Source organism: Podarcis cretensis (genome assembly GCF_951804945.1).
Source record: "Podarcis cretensis genome assembly, chromosome: 8".
In the NCBI taxonomy this organism is placed as follows: domain Eukaryota; kingdom Metazoa; phylum Chordata; class Lepidosauria; order Squamata; family Lacertidae; genus Podarcis; species Podarcis cretensis.
This window is the reverse complement of record NC_137177.1, coordinates 82,255,049-82,276,862: the sequence shown is the minus strand read 5'-3', so window position 1 is coordinate 82,276,862 and position 21,814 is coordinate 82,255,049. Positions and strand designations below refer to the sequence as shown.

The window sequence follows — 21,814 nt, the reverse complement described above, 5'->3', positions numbered from 1 at the left end:
TTATCATGTTTTTAATATTCTGTTGGGAGCCACCCAGAATTATCATCATCATCATCATTGGTTCCAGAAATGAGCTGGTTTCATTTTTTCCACTTGACACAGCTTGTGCCTCTTCTCTGGGAGACTACTCCATATGGAGGTCTCTCCCCTTCGCAAACCTTCCATTCCTCTTGCAGCTGTACCCCCCCCCCAAAAAAAGAAACCCCTTTTCACAACAACACCAGAAAGCAAAAACAGTGTTTTCCACAGTTTATTTTTTTAAAAAATGCCAAAACAAAAGAACTCATTTCAAATGTACATTTCCAGTAACACAAATCGTCTCCCTTTCCATTATTATCTCCTGGGGGATGGGGGCAGGAAATAGGTTTTCCAAATATTTCAGTTATATGATCAATATCCTGAGAGATCCCACCCATCCTGCTCACAACCTCTTTGAACTGTTGCCTTCGGGCAGAAGATATAGGACAATGAAAACACGAACCACACGCCTTCTGAATAGTTTCTATCCAAGTGCTCTGATTGCACTAAACAGGGTCAGTTGTAAGAAATAGCAAGCAGTGAGTAGTAAGGAATGAGATCGGTTTTAGGTTATGCTATGCTTCTAATAGGTTGTGTTATATTCTGGATTATGTATGTTTTAATAGATTATGTCTGAATAGGATGAGAGTGTTGGAGATACGTGCAAATGTGTATGTGAATCCGGTCTTGGGTGTTTGATTTTCGTTGTTGTGTATACTGTGTATATACGGACAATGACAATAAATTTATCTAATCTAATCTAATCTAATAAAACAAAAACATTGACGGTGCTCCCCGGCAGAAGTATTTGATACACCCAATCTTAGATCGGCAAATCTAGGATCCATATAGGTAATTTGATGGGTTCAAATTTTTTTTGACCACCAAGCCTTTCAGGAGGTAATCACCACCCCTTCCCCCATGGGCCAGCTTTCACCCCACAAGCAGTGACCCTGCGGTGTTTCATTAGCCCTCTCAACTTTTAAGGTTTCAAATCCAGCTAGTTCGTATGTTGAAAATCCAGGTGCTCTCTTTAAAGAAGACTTTCTGGCGAGGCTACAGGGACCTATCCTTGGATTAGTTAAAAAAATTAGCCGGTGACGAGATTTGGAGGCCAAGTTCTTTAAAAACCACCAGCGAGTAAAATTGTGGACTAAAAAAATAGAAATCTAAAAAAGCTGAACTTGTAAATCTTTTTCTCTTTCTATATACATATGTAAAGAATCTGTATATTTGTATGTACACGAAAAGTGGGGTTGGGAGTGTTAGCCAGATCACCCACTGTGTTCCCCAGACACCCAGCCTTCGCAGGGCAGAAATCCCACCCCCACGGCAGAGACCTCGCAGTTGTTCTGTTCCTAGTCAGGACAGTGGAAACGTTTCTAGGAAGGTTTTAAACGATGCGTGGATATTAACGCTGGGTAGGCTGGTCTTTAGGGTCCTGGAGGGGGTGGCCCCACCGGGCAATTGCCCCACAGCGAGGTGCAAAAGCCGCTGTCCGTCCACGCATGACACCACACAAGCAAGGTTAGACTCTGTGGCTCCACAGAGCAGTTGGGAAGAAGATATACGACGAGGACCAAAGCAGGTAGTAGAGTGAGGCAAAGTAGGTGGCAGAGAACATCACCATCAAGATCCCTGCAATGCCAGAGAGAGAGAGAGAGAGAGAGAGAGATATTTCAGAATTGTAAAGTTGGAAGGGGCTTCCAGGGCTCATCTAGTCCAACCCCAAGCAACGAAAGATTTTCAGCGTGAAATTCTGTTTTCATAAAAACGAAAAATGCATGTTTGGTTTTAAAATTTTATTTATTCTGATACAGTTTTTTAAGACTATTTGCTGCCAATGGTTCCCCACCAGGACTTTTGACAATAGGCATGTAGATCGAAGCCATACATGATTTAAAATAACCAAAGAAACGCCAATTTGTCCACAATGATTGGACAAAGGCTTTCCAGGCTACCAGCATGCAAGTTAATCTAGAAGCAGGGAAAAATCATTTCTATAGTCAAACCTCGGTTCCTGAACGGCTCCGTTTTGGAACGTTTCGCCTCAAAAACCCAGAAGTTTGGTTTTTGAACGTTTTTTGGAAGCCGAACGTCTGACGCGGCTTCCGTTTGAGTGCGGGAAGCTCTTGCAACCAATCGGAAGCCACGCTTGGTTGTCGAACATTTCGGAAGCCGAACGGGCTTTCGGAACGGATTTCGTTCGACAACCGAGGTTTGACTGTATAAGGATTGCAGGTTCTCCATAATTTTCAGACTGAACTGAATCATGGAATCGCAGAACAGTGGTGCCCCGCAAGACGAACGCCTCGCAAGACGGAAAACCCGCTAGACGAAAGGGTTTTCCGTTTTGGAGGCGCTTTGCAAAACGAATTTCCCTATGGGCTTGCTTCGCAAGTCGAAAATGTCTTGCGAGTTCCTGCGGGGTTTTTTCCCTCCCCCCCCCCTTTTTCTAAGGCGCTAAGCCACTTATCAGCTGATCCGATAAGCCGCTAATAGCGCTAATGCGCTAAGCCATCAATGGGCTTGCTTCGCAAGACGAAAAAACCGCTAGACGAAGAGACTCGCGGAACGGATTAATTTCGTCTTGCGAGGCACCACTGAATTGTAGAATCATCCAGCCAAACCTCTGCGATGCACACAGTCAAGATAACATTTTGCTGTGACCTGATGACAAGGTTTCTGCACAAACCCATCTTAGAAAGGTTTATTATCTTTAGGCAGATGGATAGCTAGAGAGAGAGAGATCACAGCATGAGGTTATCCTCATTATTTGAGCTGAAGGGGCCCGCTGCTCTACACTCACCTCCTGCGAAGACGGCCTTCTTCCAGGGCTGAGACTCCAGCACCTTGTCGTGAGGGTAGAAGCCCTGGTCCACCATGAAGAGGATCATCACCATGGCGATGATACGCATCACCAGCAGGTTGCCTCCTGTCAGGAGGTAGGTGGCAGCCAGGACAGATGCTCCGTATGGGCAGGGCAGCCCCCGGTACATGAACGGCATCCCTAGGGAGACGAGAGGAAAGGGAGGTGGTGAGTTGACTCGGAGCAAACTGTTCCGGTGGATGCGCCAAAGCAGAAACATGCAAAACTAATGTGCAGAGGACAAAAATCAATTAAAATTCAGAAAGTTTGAGGATATAAGACATCATCTCACAGATTGGTTACAATACCAATATGCAGGGGAAATGGTTTTGAGGAGCTATGGAAGGTGTTTGTAGAATTTGTACTGTTAAAACAAAGGGGTCAAACCATCGCAAGAAGTGTTGAAATTTTGGGAGGTCGGATAGTTACAATGGAATGGTCTTGGTGGTGGGGTGCACATTTTTATCATTTATTTATGGTTATTACTTTGTCAAAATAAATATAAAAAAGGAAAGGAGGGATAACAGTTGTGGTCCTCTGGAAGAAACGTGGTCCAGACACCGGTTAGCACCCAGCTGTCATTAAGACCCCTGCAGCCAAACTCAATGGGGACATCTTATCGCCAAGGCTGTGGACTCACCGCTGGAGAAGAAACACAGGCGCGTGAACACAGCCAAGACGTACACGATCACCAGAAGCCCGTCGAGGATCCCGTGGGCTTGCAGGAGAAGGGCGGTGGCCAGCCCAAATGAAGTGAAATCAGCAAAATCGTCCAGCTTGGCACCTACAGAATGTCAAAGACAGGCGCCAGTTAGCCCTGGGCAGGAGACAAGATGAGCACTCTGTAGAGGCCGAAATATGTAGTGACGTTTCTCCATTATGGCCCCCTGGAAGGCATCAAACTCGAAGGTTTAATTTATTACAAATGTTAAGTCGTGGGTGAACATATCAGGCGACGCAGCGATTCTTCAGACAGCTTTTGTTTATTCACAGGCCAGAACTGCACTGAACTGAAGGGTTCAGCCGGCCTGCTTATATAGAGCTCAACTACAAAGCAACAGTAACAACTTTCTGTAACTATCCAATCACTGAACATCACTTTCAATACCTTATTTGCATATGCGGACCTGAGTGAAAACTATCTACAGTATCCCCCTGCTGGCCCAAGGTGAGAACTTCAGTACATAACAAGGAGAGCCGGTGTGACATGGTAGTTAGGCTGCTGGATTAGGACCTGGGTGGACCAGGGTTCAGAATCCCCTATGCAGCCATAAAGGTCACTGAGGGGCCAGTTCCTGTGCCTCAGACTAACCCACCTCACAAGGTTATTGGGAGGAGAAAACGGGGAGAGCTGTGTGCACCATCTTGGGCTCATTGGAGGAGAAGCTGGGATACAAATGTAATGAATAACAATAAATAAATATTGGTGCCCCGGCCCCCTTCCAAAAAAAGTCCCAGGGAAGGTACCAGAATAATTAAAAAATACAGTTATATAGCTAGAAAATGCATAAAGACACCAACCCAAAATAAAGAGCACAGTATTGGAAGGGGAAACTGAGCAGGCCTGAAAGCGATGGCTGTCTCCCCACTTGTCATTCCTACCATACTGCCTTCGACAGAGGGCAGTGTATTTATTTCTTTAAGGAATTTGTGTTTTCCATTCTGTGCCTCAAAGCGGCTTACAGTAAATAATAATAATAATAATAATAATAATAATAATAATAATAATAATCCATAAAACCCTAAAACACACAATATACAAGATTTAAAACGTAGCTCGAAACATCAGAAACGTACTTATTTCATAAAAGTTACATACCACTTGATTGTACAAACAAAGCATAATCTCAGAGCACTTTGCAAGAAGAATAAAACAATGGCATGATCAGTATATAAAAAACAAGAGCCCCAACAGTGTGAAAGGTTCAAAAAATAATTGCAACAACTGATAAGCTAAAAGCCAGATTCAAAGACACCCCAGCTTTCTAAATGTCTGGGTAAAAGGTAAAGGTAAAGGACCCCTGACCATTAGGTCCAGTCGTGACCGACTCTGGGGTTGCAGTGCTCATCTCGCTTTATTGGCCGAGGGAGCCGGCGAACCAGAGCAGCGCACGGAAACGCCGTTTACCTTCATGCCGGAGCGGTACCTATTTATCTACTTGCACTTTGACATGCTTTTGAACTGCTAGATTGGCAGGAGCAGGGACTGAGCAACGGGAGCTCATCCCGTTGTGGGGATTCGAACCGCCAGCCTTCTGATCGGCAAGTCCTAGGCTCTGTGGTTTAATGTCTGGGTAGGCTTGGCTAAACAGAAATGTTTTAAGCCTGCCTGACGTCAAGAGGCAGGGAGTTCCAAAGTAAACTAGAAAATGGGTATCTTACAGAACGAGTGATGTGTGCACCTGTAACAGTCCCAGTGGAGACATTAGAACAGCATTCACGGTGCAAAAGGTTTTTGCAATGAAGCTTATTTTGACCTGGCACCCAAAACTTAACAGGGAGAGTGCCTGTCTGATTCATCGCTGGCGGAGAGCAGCCATCGCTAGCTTTTTCCTCCTTGGAAATTTTTTTTCTCTAATCCCCTTTTTGGTACATCTTGTGCGAGCAAATGCCATCCTGCCTAACTATCTGATCCGATGAGATCTTCCGGATGAGCGCTCGTGAGTTTGCTAAGCAACGCAGGTCCAAGGCCGGAGCGTGGAGGCTTTCGCAAGGAGCTACTTACCCAGCGCGGAACAAGCGTTCAGCTGCCTGGCAACGGCGCCGTCCGCAAGGTCAAGCAAAAATCCGATCAGGACCAGCCAGCATGCATAATTATATTGCCTGGGGGGGGGGGAGAGAGATGGGAGAGTCCTGTTACACATTGCCACGGCTGCCCTGCTGAGCGGCCTCAATGTTCCCATAGCCGCCAAGCGAAGTAAGGAGCGGTCAAGTGCATGGGGAGGGGATCAGGGCCTATCAAAGTGTTTTTGACCCTGTGTGGATGAAGGCAGACCCTCCAAATGTCCCTATTTCCCAAGGTACAGTCCCGGATTGACAAATCCGTCCTGGTTTCTGATTTGATTCTGGAATGTCCCGCTTTTTCCCTATTTAAATCGGGAAAATGTTGGAGGGTATGGAGTTATGCGACACCCCCCCCCCCCGAGCCAAGGAGATAACTAACTATAAAACCTTTAGAAGATATCTGAAGCCAGCCCCGTATAGGGAAGTTTTTAAATGTTCAATCCCTTGTTTATATTTTTTTATATGTTGGAAGTGTTATAAGAATTTAAGGTCTCAAATATATAAATCAAATGTTCATAAGTTTACAAGGTAAACACATGCGTAAGTATATAAACCACGCGTCTGAAATAGTACAGGAGAGCAACCTGAAGCCACTTTTGACTCTCCCAAACCATTTGGACTCTCCCAAATTGACCTGAAACATTTCTCTGCAAGGAGGAGGGAAATGGGAAAGCCTCTCCATTGTCTTTTCTTACCTGTGTTAAGGGTGTATTTGTGTATGAATAGGGTGAGCCTGTGACCTGGATTCAGGAATTCAGGTATTTACCATCACAAAAGAATAGCCAGGCTGCCCAGGTAAAGCAATTAGTGACCATTGCCAGGTATCCTGGCAGACAGGATTTTTGCTGGAGACTGCCTCCTTCTGTGATGTTTTGGGAGGTGGTCTTGGGGTACAGGGTGGGCAATTTCAAAAGTCTATATAAGGGCATGCACACCATGCATGTTGTGAGTGAGGACCCTGTTGCAACAGTTAATAAAGATCAGGCTTACTAGCTGCTTTGCTTCTCAATATTCTCTGGCTGGCCTCTGTTATTTTCTCCTACCAGTAGTCAACCCACTTAAGGACTCTATATGGACTCTTGGATACCCCATAAGGGAAAAGGAGCAGGCTTTTTCTTATAACAGAAGCCTCCCCAAGTGGCTGGGGCAACCTAGTCAGATGAGTGGGCTGTTGTTCTTGTTGTTGTTGTTGTTGTTGTTGAATAGACACCCCTAGTTTCACAGGAGAAATGTTGGAGGACATGCCCAGGGTCTGGCTTACCCATTCAAACTGCAAAGGACAGACGAGAGTCCCATCACCAGGTTGGCCATAGAGATGGAGTTGGCGACATTCTGGCGTAGGAACTCCAGAGCCTGCGCCCGTCTGGCCTGATCGCTCAGGAACAGCTTCTTGGTGTGTTGGAATAGACCTAAAAGGCGGCAGAGGAAGGAGTGAGCAAGAACGGGGGAGATCCCGGCAGAGATGTCCCCTATGTGCTGAGCATACATCCCCAAAGAGGGGCAGGCATTAAAATCAGGTGCATTAAAATTCCATCGCATCTGCCCTCCGCCAATCCCTTAAGGGGAATGTTGGGAAGAGGCCAATGGGAGCCGAGTGGAGGGGTGACTGGGCAGATCACCACCCCAGAATTTATGCTTTTGGGGAGGAGAGGGCCAGACCTACTTGGGTGAGTGCCTGGAGGTGGTTGGAGGATGCATGGCAGCTAACAGATTGAGGTTGAATCCTGACAAGACAGAAGTACTGTTTTGGGGGGACAGGGGGCGGGCTGGTGTGGAGGACTCCCTGGTCCTGAATGGGGTAACTGTGCCCCTGAAGGACCAGGTGCGCAGCCTGGGAGTCATTTTGGACTCACAGCTGTCCATGGAGGCGCAAGTCAATTCTGTGTCCAGGGTGGCTGTCTACCAGCTCCATCTGGTACGCAGGCTGAGACCCTACCTGCCCGCGGACTGTCTCGCCACAGTGGTGCATGCTCTGGTTATCTCCCGTTTAGACTACTGCAGTGCACTCTGCGTGGGGCTACCTTTGAAGGTGACCCGGAAACTGCAATTAATCCAGAATGCAGCAGCTAGACTGGTGGCTGGGAGTGGCCACCAAGACCACATAACACCGGTCCTGAAAAACCCACAATGGCTCTCAGTACGTTTCCAGGCATAATTCAGCATTGGTGCTGACCTTTAAAGCCCTAAACAGTCTCGGTCCAGTATACCTGAAGGAGCGTCTCCACCTCCATCTTCTAGCCCAGACACTGAGGTCCAGCTCTAAGGGCCTTCTGGTGGTTCCCTCCCTGCAAGAAGTGAGGTTACAGGGAACCAGGCAGAGAACCTTCTCCACATAGCTGTCAACTTTTCTCTTTTCTTGCGAGGAATCCTATTCAGAATAAGGGAATTTCCCTTAAAAAAAGGAAAAAGTTTGACAGCTATGCTTCTCGGTGGTGGCGCCTGCCCTGTGGAACGCCCTCCCATCAGATGTCAAGGAAATAAACAACTACCTGACGTTTAGAAGACATCTGAAGGCAATCCTGTACTGGGAGGTTTTTAATGTTTGATGTTTTGTTCTGTTTTTAATCTGTTGGGAGTGGCCCAGAGTGGCTGAATGGACAGGTTATAAATATATTATTATTATTATTATTATTATTATTATTATTATTATTATTATTATCCTACAATTTGCTAAATTGTAAGAGAGAGATCGAGATCTACCTGGACTTTAAAGTTAATGCTTTGTTCTCAGTTTGAAAGGGAGATTTTCCGTAAGCCCCAAAAGGCAGCAGCAGGAGGAAAAGTCAACGGGTATTTGGCTCCTGCCACTGGGCAGCCTCCAAAACACTGGCCATTTGGAGGGTGGCTGATGATCCCAGCAGCACCCCCTGGTGTTGGCTCCCATTAATGCATGAGAAGAGCCTGTGGGCAGTGGGTAAGCAGAATCAGAGCACCAGAGCCCTCTCCCCTCTTATTTTTAAAGCCCTCTATGTCGGGGCAATTGCTGGCTCCTGTGGCAAGGAGTTCCGCAGATTAACATGTACTGTTAAGGCATGCTCAACCTCCCTCCATGATTGCATCTCTCCGGGCCGATGCCACCCTTGTGAGATTGGGCATGCATTAAGTTGTGTTCCCCCCCCCCATGCTTTGGGGTGGGGGAATGCATAAGCACAGCCTGCCAAGAACTTTGTACAGCTGGGCCAGGTGAGTCTTCAGCCTTAACCCTGGTTAGCAAACATTGTGCCAGTGAATCTTGCTTCCTGCGTGCATCTACTGCCTCCCAACCCAGAGAAGCCTTTAAAAGCCCGCAGTGGCAAAGTGCTTTGCAGAACTGCAAAACCATGCAGGCAAAATCTGGAAGTGGGATCCCCGCGCCCCAAAATGGTACCAAGCTGGCTTTATACCAAACACAGTAAGAGGCATTTTAGGTTTTGCAGAAGGTGAGATATCAGCACAGAAGGAAGCGAACAGCAGCCCACATGCAAAGGTATAGCTCAGCCCCTCCCGTTAAGCTTTTGTCTCCCAGCGCTATGACGATCCCGTTTCTCAAAAAAGCATCTTGTTCTTAGTGATGCTTCTCTTCTTGTTCTCCCCCCCCCACCCAATTTTAAACATAAAGACCAGCCCCGCTCACAATTCATTAAAAAACTAACAGCAAACTAACAGCCCTACTTGCTAACACTAAAAATAGATTATAGTTTATCATAACCCCAAGGGGGAAAGGTCTACTCTTGAGAAAGTGTGAGAAGGGACATGTCCTACTAGCATGTTTTGCACCCTGCCCTTGTCGCGTTTCCAAATCCCGGAAAGTTCGCGAGATTCTTCATCTGAAAGAAAACAGCAGATCAGAGCAACCCCGAAAAAAATAAATTTTTAAAAAATCACCCAGGAATGTGAAACCTGGGTTCGCGCGCACACACACACACACACACACACACACACACACACACACACAACTGCTTGAGCCCATCCCTCTGCCACCGCTGGGCACCCACCAAACTGCCATGATCAAAAAGAACCTGATGGAATCATGGAATGGTAGAGTTGGATGGGAAACCAGTGGGTATCTAGTCCAACCCCTGAAAAGTTGCCCCCCTCCGAACTCTACCCAATGCAAAAACCCAGAAATGCATTTTGCTCATTCAAGAGCTGAACCGATCGTTGGGGCAGCAATTGTGTGTGTGCTTAAGTTAACAACCACCTCATTCTTACTCCCCTTCCTTTCTCCCAAAACCAACAGTTCAGACTCTTGATTGATAGAGCCCGCCATCCAAAGTGAGGGTGGTTTTTTAGTGACGGACTTTAGATCAAGCGTACCCTTCCTCACTTGAGAGCACTATCCAGCAGTAACTAGATTGGTGCTCCCACCAAAGGGTCTGATTTTTATACAGTGGTACTTTGGTTCCCAAACGCCTTGGTACTCAAATGTCTTGGTTCTCAAACGCTTTGGTTCCCAAATGCTGAAAACCCAGAAGTAAGTGTTCCGGTTTCCGAACGTTTTTGGGAAGCCGAACGTCCGATGCGGTTGTCAGCTATTGTTTCTGGGGCGCCTGCACTAATCAGAAGCCATGCCTTGGTTTTCAAACATTTCAGAAGTCCAACGGACTTCCAGAACAGATTAAGTTTGGCGCTTTTGTTTTTGCTATTTATTTTGCATTTTTGTTTTTGAGGCTTTTTCGGTGCATTTGTTTTTGTGATTGTGTGGGACCCAGTTCAGCTATGATTGATTGATTGATTGAGTGACTGCGAAAATGGATAAAATTTCTATCATCAGTGCAGGTAAGAAAAAACATTAATTTTAATTTTTATCATCTATAATACTGTCTTATTTATTTTATAGTACAGTATATTGATTATTGCTTTCATTTTATGGATCCATGGTCTCGTTAGATAGTAAAATTCAGGTTAAATGGCTGTTTTAGGAGTTGTTTTTAAAAGTCTGGAACGGATTAATCCATTTTGTATTACTTTCTATGGGAAAGTGTGCCTTGGTTTTGGAACGCTTTGGTTTTGGAACGGCCTTCCGGAACGGATTAAGTTTGAGAACCAAGGTACCACTGTATTTACATCACACACCTGAAAACATTTTCAAGCACACTTTCTTCGCTTCGGAACTTGCAAGTACTTGCATTGTGAACTTGGAGAGAATTACTGAATCAACTGCGCCAGCCAGGGACGTATAACAGCGACTGTTTTCGCACCATCACTGGGAGAGAGTCGGTGTCCCCAAATATCTGTGCCTTGCCCCCAAACAACAAGGCAGGCCACAGGTATTTTACCCGAAACCAGAGGACTTTGTGCCTCTGCAGTGAAGAGATGTCAGTTCCACGCAGAGATTTATCAGCTGCAGATAAAACTCAAGAGTTGGCAGCTTGAAGACATACCCGTGGCTCCCATTTGCAATGTCCCCAACCCCAGTTTCACTGGATAACAATGCAACAGGCAATTAATAAACCCTGTTTGTTTCATACCCGTAATTCTGGATTCCCCCCATCTCTCCACAGACTTAAGGCTGGCTGAACGTTTTTGGCAAAAGGAGCAGGAAGCTGCTCTTGAATTTGGATGGAAAGTGGACCAGTGAGAGCCTGGGGGAGGGGGGACTTCGCTGCTTCTGGGTAAAGGTAAAGGGACCCCTGACCATTAGATCCAGTCGTGGCCGACTCTGGGGTTGCGGCACTCATCTCGCTTTACTGGCTGAGGGAGCCGGCGTACAGCTTCCGGGTCATGTGGCCAGCATGACTAAGCTGCTTCTGGCAAAATAGAGCAGCGCACGGAAACGCCGTTTACCTTCCCGCAGGAGCGGTACCTATTTATCTACTTGCACTTTGACATGCTGGGACTTGGCTGCAAATATGGGGCAGTCCTTGTAGGCAGTTCATGGGTGGCAGCGGATGCAGAAGATGGCAGATACCAAAGGAGAGGGTGCTGGGAAAGACATCAGTGTTACAACATACCCGCTTCTCATAATGCTCATCCCATAATAGTTTGCAAGGGCTAGCCTGGTCTCTGTTGCATTTACAACCAGCTGGCTTTCCCAGGTGTCGACTGGCAGAGCTTCAAGATCTTGAGCAGGCATTGGTGCACTACAACTCCCATCATCCCTGATGACTGGCCAGGCAGATGGGATTTGTAGTCCAGCAACACCTGGGCTTTATGTAGAGGGTGCTACTGTGCAGTGCTCTGTAAAAGCAGAGTCCACACATTTTGAGGCAGGGACCTCCTTGCAGACCTCCTTGCAGATGCTGCTGAGGACTGCACCGGAGACATTCTGCATTCCAAGCAGGTGATCTGCCACTGGGCTACAGCCCTTTCCTTTCCCTCGGTTTGGGACAAGGCCCTGGCTCAGCGGTAGAGCATCTGCTTGGCATGCAGAAGCTCCCAGCTTCCGTTCCCCAGCAGCATCTCCAACCTGAAACTGCTGGAGAGCCTCTTGCCAGTCAGTGTGTAGAAAATACTAGCCTAGATGGGCCAAGGCTCTTACTCTGTCTAAGGCAGCATCATGCCACATGTGAGTCGGACTTGGCCACTGGATGATCTGAAGGCCGATCTTGAGATACGAAAGCAAGGCAAGTGGGGAAATCCTTTGGCATTGCCCAGATGAACAGAAGGACCTTTGTGTAGTTCATCGTCCCAATTTGGGTTGTCAGCAGCATCCCAAACCTGAGACCTAGGGACATCCCCTGGTGATATCACAGGAGAGGGGCATCCCCTGGAGACGGAGGTTAATTGGGACAGGGGAGGGCAGTGATGTCACAGGGGCAGGCCCGAGAGACGGAGGTTAATTGGGAGAGGACATGGGCAGATACAGACACACACACACATACACACACACACACACACACACACACACACACACACCTGCCCAAATATCTATTCTATAATTTGTAGCCAGCTCCTGCTGGGCTGAAGCTTACAGGCTGCATAAACAGCCTTCTTAATATATTTAAATGTATTATTCAAGCCTCTCTCACCCACCTGGAGATTTCAAGCCCTGCACCTGCCGCCTGGAGGGGGCTAGGCATCCCTGGAGGCTTCACGTAAAACGTGGAGGTCTGGCAACGCTTAGTATCCATCCCTGTTTCCTCGCCATAAGATCCCTCCCCAAATTCCGTTGCTTTCCCACCTCCCAAACAGACACAGCATCCGGCCTTCCTTTAAGCCTTGCAGTCCAGTCTTCCCCAATGTCCTCCAACTGTTTTGGACCACAGTTCAAATGCCCCCTTCCCCAAATGTTTCACCATTCTGCTTATTTATAACTGCACTGGAGCAAACTGAAAAAAGCAAAAATCTACCCACATGCTATTATTATTATTATTATTCACACAACCTCAGGCAAACCGGATCACACCAGGCATGAATTCTGAAGGAGCTCTAGGATTTTTCTGAGCAACAAATATATAAGCGTAGCCAGTTTTCCTCGGCAAACTGGATCCCAACTCGTGCCGTTTGAGGCAGGTTTCTGTACTTATACTATGCATAGGGGGCTGATGGCCGTTGAAGTAATGAAAGAGTCGTAGAAAATAATCATAATTAAGTCAGTCCCGATTTGTCGAAGCTCAGAAGAACGGGTTGTGCCTGGGATCAGAGAGCTCCGTGGAAAACCTCCAAGGACAGAGCGGAAGGGAGAGGAACCAGAGAGGAACGGATGTTTCACAGATATCTGCAACCACTTGACCCTTCTGCCTTCTTGGGAATGTGGGAGACACCCAGAACGGATTGACTGTAAACAGTATCCGCAACAAACTGATGGCACCAGCCGTTGATACTGGATCCTCAGCCTGGGAGTCATAGATATATTTAATGGGCCCAAGTCAGCTGTGTCTGTTAACTTCAATGGGTCTGCTCGGAGTAGGGCTAGCATTGGATACAACCTAATATCCTGGAGATTTCGCTTTCTCTCTCTTTTTTTAGTTTTTTATTTATACTTTTCAAATTTATACATTTCATTAGTTTTACAATCAATTTAACCTTTCAAAATTTGACTTCCTTCCCCCTCTTTCTGCAATTCCTTTAATTTATATTTTAATACCTTCTGCATATCCAAGTAGTAGTACTAGTAGTAGTAGTAGTAGTAATAATAATAATAATAATAATAATAATTTTTTATACCCCGCCCATCTGGCTGGGTTTCCCCAGCCACTCTGGGTGGCTTCCAACAGAATATTAAAATACAATAACCTATTAAACATTAAAAGCTTCCCTAAACAGGACTGCCTTTAGTTCATTTAACTTGCTCATTTAATTATATACTGTAAATAAATACTCTTATAAAACTGCAGGTCATTACAATAATCCTGCTAATGTTTTTATCTGTTTACAATTTATCTGTAAATATTCAATAAACCATTTCTATTCTTTTATAAAAAGTCTGCTATCTTGATTTCTTATTCTTCTGGTAAGTTTGCCATTTCTGCATATTCCATAAGTTTTTGTATCCATTCTTCCTTTACTGGGACTTCTGCTTCTTTCCACTTTGGGGCAAGTAGCATTCTTGCTGCTGTAGAAGCATGCATGAATAAATTTCTATATAATTTAGGTAGTTCTGTCCCTATAATTCCCAAAAGAAAAGCTTCTGGTATCATCTAGCCCAGAGTTTTCCAAACTGTGTTGTTACACATTAGTTAAAAGGTAAGTGGGACGCAGGTGGCGCTGTGGGTTAAAGCCTCAGCGCCTAGGGCTTGCCGATCGAAAGGTCAGCGGTTCGAATCCCTGCGGCGGGGTGCGCTCCCGCTGCTCGGTCCCAGCGCCTGCCAACCTAGCAGTTCGAAAGCACCTCCGGGTGCAAGTAGATAAATAGGGACCGCTTACCAGCGGGAAGGTAAACGGCGTTTCCGTGTGCGGCTCTGGCTCTGGCTCTGGCCAGAGCAGCGATGTCACGCTGGCCACGTGACCCGGAAGTGTCTCCGGACAGCGCTGGCCCCTGGCCTCTTAAGTGAGATGGGCGCACAACCCCAGAGTCTGTCAAGACTGGCCCGTACGGGCAGGGGTACCTTTACCTTTTAAAGGACCCCTGGACGGTTAAGTCCAGTCAAAGGCAACTATGGGGTTGCAGCGCTCATCTTGTTTTCAGGCCAAGGGAGCCGGCGTTTGTGCACAGACAGCTTTCTGAGTCATGTGGCCAGCAGGACTAAGCCGCTTCTGGCGAACCAGAGCAGTGCACAGAAACACCGTTTACCTTCCCACCGGAGTGGTACCTATTTATCTACTTGCACTTTGACGTGCTTTCGAACTGCTAGGTTGGCAGGAGCAGGGAACGAGCAACGGGAACTCACCCCATCGCGGGGATTCGAACCGCCGACCTTCTGATTGGCAAGCCCTAGGCTCTGTGGTTTAACCCACAGCGCCACCCGCGTCCCTGCAAAACTGAATTACTGTGTCACAAAATGATGCCTGTCTAAAAGGTGTGTCACCAACATGGAAAGTTTGGAGAGCTCTGATCTAGGTCAACCCCCTGCTATGCAGGACCCATTTACAGGGATTGAGCCTGCAACCTTGGTGTTCTCAGCACCATGCTCTAACCAACTGAGCTATCAAGATGCAATCCGAACACTGAAATCAGCTGAACACAGTTTGCAGGCTGTCTTCTAATACAGTGCGTGTGTTTCATGTGTCAGAGGCCAGGGTAAAGAGGTGCAGTCTTCAGCATAAGATGCAGTGCAACAAAGGTGTCAGAAGCGCCTCTATGGGGAAGCATTCCTCAGCACAGGGGCTGCCAGAACAATTCAAATCAAGTCACAAGACTACGTTTTTTGAAATAACATTGGGAAATTTCCTTCCTCTCTGGTTCCCAAGCAGGGGGTAGGGGTGGGCAAGGTTATTCCACCCATCAAAAACCATCCACGAGTAAGAAACAGCCCAGGAAGAGTGAGTGGGAAACTGAGCTATATTTGAGACTCACCAGAAGGGGGAGACAGCATCCACATCTTTGCTGGATTTCAAGAGGACCTTGCACTCTGTAACTGGAGAGAAGAGAAAGGATGTTTAGAGATTTACAGGGAGTCACTAGCCAGGTTCTCAGGCAGTGGGAACACCATACACTTAAAATAGACCTCCCAAAAAATAATATTTTTGTACGGGCTGCTGGGAATTGCAGCACTGTGAAGGGTTAACTACAGTCCGCACGATTCTTTTTGTTAAAGGTGCTGGAGATTGTAACTCTGCAAAAGGAAAAACGACAGGTGCCAAGTTCCTTTTTGCAGAGGGTGCTGGGAACTGTAGCTCTACAGGGAATAAACTACAGTTCCCAGAATTGGTTTTTTGTGGCTATAAACTTATGCAGCCTTAGATTTCAGATGACGAACTTCAGCCAAGCAACAAGCAGGGGGGAATAAAATATCCAGGGAAGGTTTGTGTATATTATTAAACCATGAGTGAGATTCACCACCCACAATTTGGAGAAGTTCAGAAAAAGGGCAACCCAGAATAATCACGGCTGTAACCAGGGAGGGGGAATCTAAAAAAGCTGGGCTTGAGTGTTGCAGGTCAATTATTAGTCCAGTTCTAATCTACTCTATTCTATGAATCGTAGAATTGGAAAGGAGCTTGTCGGTCTAGCTCAACCCTCTAGGAGAGTCCACAACTTCCCGTGGGAGTTGGTTCCTCTCTCTTCCTGCCAGAAAGTTCTTCCTGATGTTTAGCCATAATCTCCTTCCTTGATGTTCCTTTTTAACGTTGGAAAGGAACGTTTTTGATGTTCCTTTTTAACCAGGCCTTTGGTCAACCTGATTGACATGCGATACCCTTCTAAAATGTGGCTCTTTTTTGGGGTGGGTGTTATTGGGTTATTGTTTTTATTTGATTTTATATAGTGTGATCTTTTCTGTGAACTGCCCTGAGACCTCCAGGTGAAGGGCGGTATATAAATTCAACAAACAAATAAAATAATAAATAAATAAAGGCTATTTTTTCAGCTGGAACTAACAGGAACTGAAATTTGCCATTCTAAGAGAACAAGGGAGGCATTCACGGAGAGTTCTGGCACCTCTTTTTCTAGAAAAATAGCCCTGTTTAAATCCATCGGTTTGGATTTATTCCTAATTGCCCACATAATCCTGGCAGAATAGAAAATCCATTTAAAAGGCGTCCGCTGGGTCTCTGTTGGCAGGGCATTGCACCAGACTGGGTCAATGACACGAAAGGTTCAGTTTGCTGTTAGCTGGCTCCATTAATCACAGTGGGTTTACTCTGAGTCAGATGCAGCCCAGGGTCTTAGACCCCGTCCTCAAGAAGGCAAAAGCATCTCTCAAACCCATTATCAGACTGGTGTGTGTGTGTGTGCTTGAGAGATATGTTCCTCTTGAGCGAGAACAACACACACACTTTTCCCAGGACCAAAGTCTTCTCAGCTGACGCATGTGAAGTCACATGGCACTGGGACAGAGGCCATGGAGTGCAGAGAGATGGCAAGGAGCCAAGGCCATTCAGCACCCCTGCCAAATGCTTCCCGACCCAGTGACCCTCTCCCATACGCATATCGCGTTTCCGAAACCCCAGCTCATTTTATTGGGTGTGCCTCCGTCTGGAGGTTGCAGAGTGCAAACGTCTGTCCCAGAATGGAAGATCTAAAGGGAAGCTGAGTTACACTGCACAGAGCATCCCATTGGGGGGAAGAGGCAGGTTCAGGAAATGTGGGCGGCAAAGGGAGGGACAGGCTGTTCTGAACTCCTTGTCCCAACATCCAAAGTCCTCCTGCAAGCAGCCCTGGCTTGTTTTCCGATTAGGAAAGAGGGTTGGCTTAAGCTGTTCCTCTGTTCTGCCCATCCCTTGAATGTAAGAACGTAAGAAGAGCCTTTGTGGATCAGGCCAGTGGCTCATCCGATCCAGAATCCTGTTCCCACAGGGGCCAAGCAGATGCCCCCAAGGGGAGTCAGCCAGCAGGATTCGAACACAAGACCAACCCTCCCTTCCTTCGGTTTCCAAGAACTGGTATTCAGAAGCATTGCTACTTGGCAAAGTAGAGTCACCTCTCCTCCTTGTCTAATCCTCTTTTAAAGCCATCCAAATTGCTAACCATGACTGCTTCCTGTGGCAGGGAGTTCCGTAGTTTAACTACGCACTGCCTGAAGAAGGACTTTCCTGAATCTTCCAGCCCTCAGCTTAGTCTACGAGTTCTAGCGTTATGAGAGAGGGAGGACAGCTTTCATCTATTTGCTTTCTCTATGCAATGTATAAAAGGGATGCGGGTGGCGCTGTGGTGTAAACCACTGAGCCTAGGACTTGCCGATTAGAAGGTCAGCAGTACGAATCCCCGCGACGGGGTGAGCTCCCGTTGCTCGGTCCCTGCCAACCTAGCAGTTTGAAAGCATGTCAAAGTGCAAGTAGATAAATAGGTACCACTGCAGCGGGAAGGTAAACGGCGTTTCTGTGCACTGCTCTGGTTTCGCCAGAAGCGGCTTAGTCATGCTGGCCACATGACCCGGAAAAACTGTCTGCGGACAAACGTCGGCTCCCTCGTCCAGTAAAACGAGATGAGCGCCGCAACCCCAGAGTCGTTCGTGACTGGACTTAACTGTCAGGGGTCCTTTACCTTTAATGCAATGCATAGTTTTATAAATATCCATCATGCCACCTCTTCCTGACCTAAAAAGTCCAAAACTTTGCCATTTTTCTTTGTAAGTTGTCACTCCATCCCCTCGGTCATTTTAGTAAACCTTTTCCAATGCTATAAAACCCTTTTCGAGGGGAGATGACCAGGGAACAGTCACCCATTTTCTCTCTCACACGTATATAAACACACCCCAGCTAGGGAGCCCAGTCCCTTTTGCAACACATAACATTGCTGCCTTCTAGTGCAGGGACATAGGATGCTGTCTTACAGAGAGTCAATCAAGATCAGTACTGTCTGCACTGATCTGCAGCAGCTTCTCCGGGGCAGGCAACGGGTCTTTTGCAGCCCTACCTGGAGATGCCAGCGCTATTGAGCCCTAAGATTCCAGTCCTCATGGTTCTAAGCAAAGAGCTGATTTTAAAACGCCAGACGATGCTCTCTACTAAGTCATACCACCGGTCCAGCAGGCTCTGGGTTTTTTGTTTGGAGATGCCTAGGATCGAATCTGGGCCCTTCTGCATGCCAAGCAGGGGCTCTGCCACCAGGCTACAGCTCCCTCTCCCAACAGGTCAGAAAGAAACCTTTTGCACATCCCCTTCTATGGGAAATCACTGGAGGGTGTTGGGGAAAATCGAACCTGACACAGTGGTACCTCGGGTTACATACGCTTCAGGTTACAGACGCTTCAGGTTACAGACTCTGCTAACCCAGAAATAGTACCTTGGGTTAAGAACTTTGCTTCAGGATGAGAACAGAAATCGTGCTCCGGCAGTGGGAGGCCCCATTAGCTAAAGTGGTGCTTCAGGTTAAGAACAGTTTCAGGTTAAGAACAGACCTCCGGAACGAATTAAGTACTTAACCAAAGGAACCACTGTATTAAGGGGATGCAGGTGGCTCTGTGGGTTAAACCACAGAGCCTAGGGCTTGCCGATCAGAAGGTCGGCGGTTCGAATCCCCGCGATGGGGTGAACTCCCGTTGCTTGGTCCCTGCTCTGCCAACCTAGCAGTTCGAAAGCACGTCAAAGTGCAAGTAGATAAATAGGTACCGTTCTGGCGGGAAGGTAAACGGCGTTTCCATGCGCTGCTCTGGTTTGCCAGAAGCGGCTTAGACATTCTGGCCACATGACCCGGAAGCTGCTCCCTGGGCCAATAAAGCAAGATGAGCGCAGCAACCCCAGAGTCGGTCACGACTGGACCTAATGGTCAGGGGTCCCTTTACCTTTACCTTTACCACTGTATTACTAGACTGAAACACCTAGCATTATCCTTGCTGATCATTAGCCAGCTTAGCTGCTGAGGATGATGGGAGTCGGAGTCTGGCAACAGGGCACTAGGGCGTCACATCAGCCAGCAGAAGCCTGATGCCAGCTCACCCCACCTTTAAAGATTCTTCCAGGCTAGAAGCCATTAGAAACTCTGCCCCCACCTAAGGGAGTTGTCCTCCTCAGCACCATCACCCTATCGCCATGGCAACGGGAAAAACGCCACTAGCCACAATGGCCAGGCTCCTCCTACCTATTTGTGGCCTCCAAATAATACCAAGTGGGGAGAGTTTTGCTCTCGCATTCAGGTCCTGCTTTTGGGTTTCCCGGAAGAGGCATTGGGGCTGGTTGCTGTGAGAGAAAGATGCTGGGCCGGGTTGTGGCCTGATCCAGCAGCCAGCTGATGTTTGTTAGCAGGCCTCTCTCCCAGCTCTCATTTTCATCTCAGGGTATCAAAGCACAGGAAGACCAAAGCAGCCCTATTTGATCAGCCTGCATCTTCACTGTTGTCCAATGGGAATCCCTCACAAGAAAGCAAGAGCCCACCCCCTCCAAGCACTTGACGCTGAAAGATAGACTGCCTCTGCAGCTGGAGGCTTCAATTGGCGATCCCACCCAACCGCCCTTAACAAGAGGGGTCCTTGACCTCCGCGATAGCCTAATGGTTTTGGGTTTCCCAAAAGCTGAGCAGGTGCAAAGTGCCCTTTCTGATTCCCTCTTTCCTGATGGGGGGGGCCGCACTGGCAGCAACATCCTTCTTCCCTCTCTCCCTCCTCCAAGAGATTTGGAGGAGCGTGGGGGGCCCTCTCACAGCGATGCCCAACTAAGGAGCCGCGGATATCCCGCGAATATAGCTGCTGCTGCTACTCTCCGGGGCGCTTCTGGAGGCAGCCTCCGTCCTTCCCTCAACGGTGCATCCAGGGGGTGTGTATCACCGTTTGGAGGACGTGCGCCAACTAGCAGGCCAGGACTGGAGCTACGACGCGTCTCTCCAAAAGCACCCAGCGATGCGCCCAGGGCGCACGGAGCCGCGCGTCACCGCGTTTCCCTTGCGCCCATCCCCAGGAGACGATTCCCGGAGGAAGGGCCGTAGCTCAGTGATTCAAGGGCCGTAGCTCAGCGATTCAATCCCCGGGTTCAATCCCCGCTGCCATCTCCAGACGGGAGGGACAGATTCCTGCCTGAAATCCTGGACAGCTACTGCCGGCCAGTGTAAAGTCTGGGCAGACAATATTAAGCTAGCTGGACAAGGGTCAGCTGGCAGCTATGCTGTGTGTTCTCCTCTCTCTCGGACGCACACAGAATCGCAGTCGAGTTGGAAGGGACCCAAGGGTCATCTAGTCCAACCCCCTGCCACGCAGGAATCAAAGTGGGGCTCGAAAGCACGACCCGGAGATTAAGCGTCTCCTGCATTCCCGACTGAGCTTCTGAGTAAAGGGATCGAAGCTCCGGCGCGCACTCACTCACCAACTCGAATCCGGTGCGACGTCGCTTTCACCCTCTCCGAGAGCTGCTGATGCGGTCCAACGCTGCGGCTGCAGCTTATATGTTGCGCATCTCCCCCCTCCTCCCCCCTCCTTCCCCAGACCCAGAAAAATTCCACAGGAAGGGGCGTGGCTAGGGTAGACACCCTTTTACCCCCCCCCCTCGTCTGTCTCCCTCGCCGCTGAACTGCGCCCCGAGAGGTCCATGCCCGCGCCAACACGCGCCCCTCCGGACGCCTTGCAAGCGGAGGCGGAGGGAGACGCGGGGGGAGGAAGAATTAAAGAAAGATCCCTTGCCCAAGTGCTCTGATCCACTTCCTTCATTTGCATATTATGCAGATGAGTTGTTGATGCCGTTAATCACGTGGAACACGCACACCCCTTTCGTAAGCGCTGCAGCTTGGAAAGGGGAAAAAAGGCGAGATGCGTTTGGTTGGTTGTTCCACGGGCGTGTTCTATGCTGGTCAGGAGCCGGAGGACGGCGGCCCAGCCCTGCACGCCTTCCCGGGAGTAAAGCTCTCCGCACCACCCACCGCCGCCCTGGGCGCTCCTCCCGGCGTGCGTAATCTCCAGAGCGGTGCCCATCAGATGGTGGCAGTTGGGAGCTATGGGAGCCGTAGTCCGCGAAGGCTGAGCTGCACGGTCGACTTGTTTGGCTCTCCCTCCCGCCCTCCCAGCCCAACTGCGCTGCCGCTTTAAAAAAAAAAAAAATATGGGCAAGGCAGTCCGTGACAATCATTCCCGGTTCTGCTGGTTACCTCCGGCTTCATTGCTATGCAGAGCAGATCTATCCAAATGACCAGATCTAAGTTAGCGCGTGGCGCTGTGGGTAAAAGCCTCAGCGCCTAGGGCTTGCCGATCGAAAGGTCGG

General features: G+C 48.2%; 1 protein-coding gene across 4 annotated transcripts; it reads right to left on the bottom strand.

Moving 5' to 3' along the window:
* Positions 1–236: 236 nt before the first annotated feature.
* TMEM269 (transmembrane protein 269) lies at positions 237–21,177 on the bottom strand. 4 transcript variants are annotated; one of them, XM_079987266.1, is made up of 9 exons: positions 20,927–21,023; positions 15,549–15,609; positions 9,413–9,477; positions 8,372–8,572; positions 6,933–7,080; positions 5,613–5,710; positions 3,528–3,671; positions 2,828–3,028; positions 237–1,656 (listed from the first exon to the last, which is right to left on the bottom strand). In XM_079987266.1, exons 5-9 carry the CDS (start codon positions 6,980–6,982, stop codon positions 1,547–1,549), a joined length of 603 nt encoding a protein of 200 aa, XP_079843392.1. In that variant the 5' UTR covers positions 6,983–7,080; positions 8,372–8,572; positions 9,413–9,477; positions 15,549–15,609; positions 20,927–21,023; the 3' UTR covers positions 237–1,546. The 4 variants fall into 4 exon arrangements, with proteins under 4 accessions (XP_079843392.1, XP_079843391.1, XP_079843390.1 ...); XM_079987265.1 differs by lacking the exon at positions 8,372–8,572; XM_079987264.1 differs by lacking the exons at positions 8,372–8,572; positions 9,413–9,477 and having other exon boundaries at positions 20,927–21,177.
* Between the last annotated feature and the right edge of the window lie 637 nt (positions 21,178–21,814).

Excerpts from the sequence above, each read along its gene's own strand:
- TMEM269 (XM_079987263.1), bottom strand. The coding sequence starts at position 7,210 with ATGCGATGGAATTTTAATGCACCTGATTTTAATGCCTGCCCCTCTTTG. Across the intron at positions 5,711-6,932 it reads GTCCTTTGCAGTTTGAATGG|GCAATATAATTATGCATGCT; the intron begins GTAAGCCAGACC and ends CCCCCCCCCCAG. Across the intron at positions 3,029-3,527 it reads CCTGTGTTTCTTCTCCAGCG|GGATGCCGTTCATGTACCGG; the intron begins GTGAGTCCACAG and ends TCGTCTCCCTAG.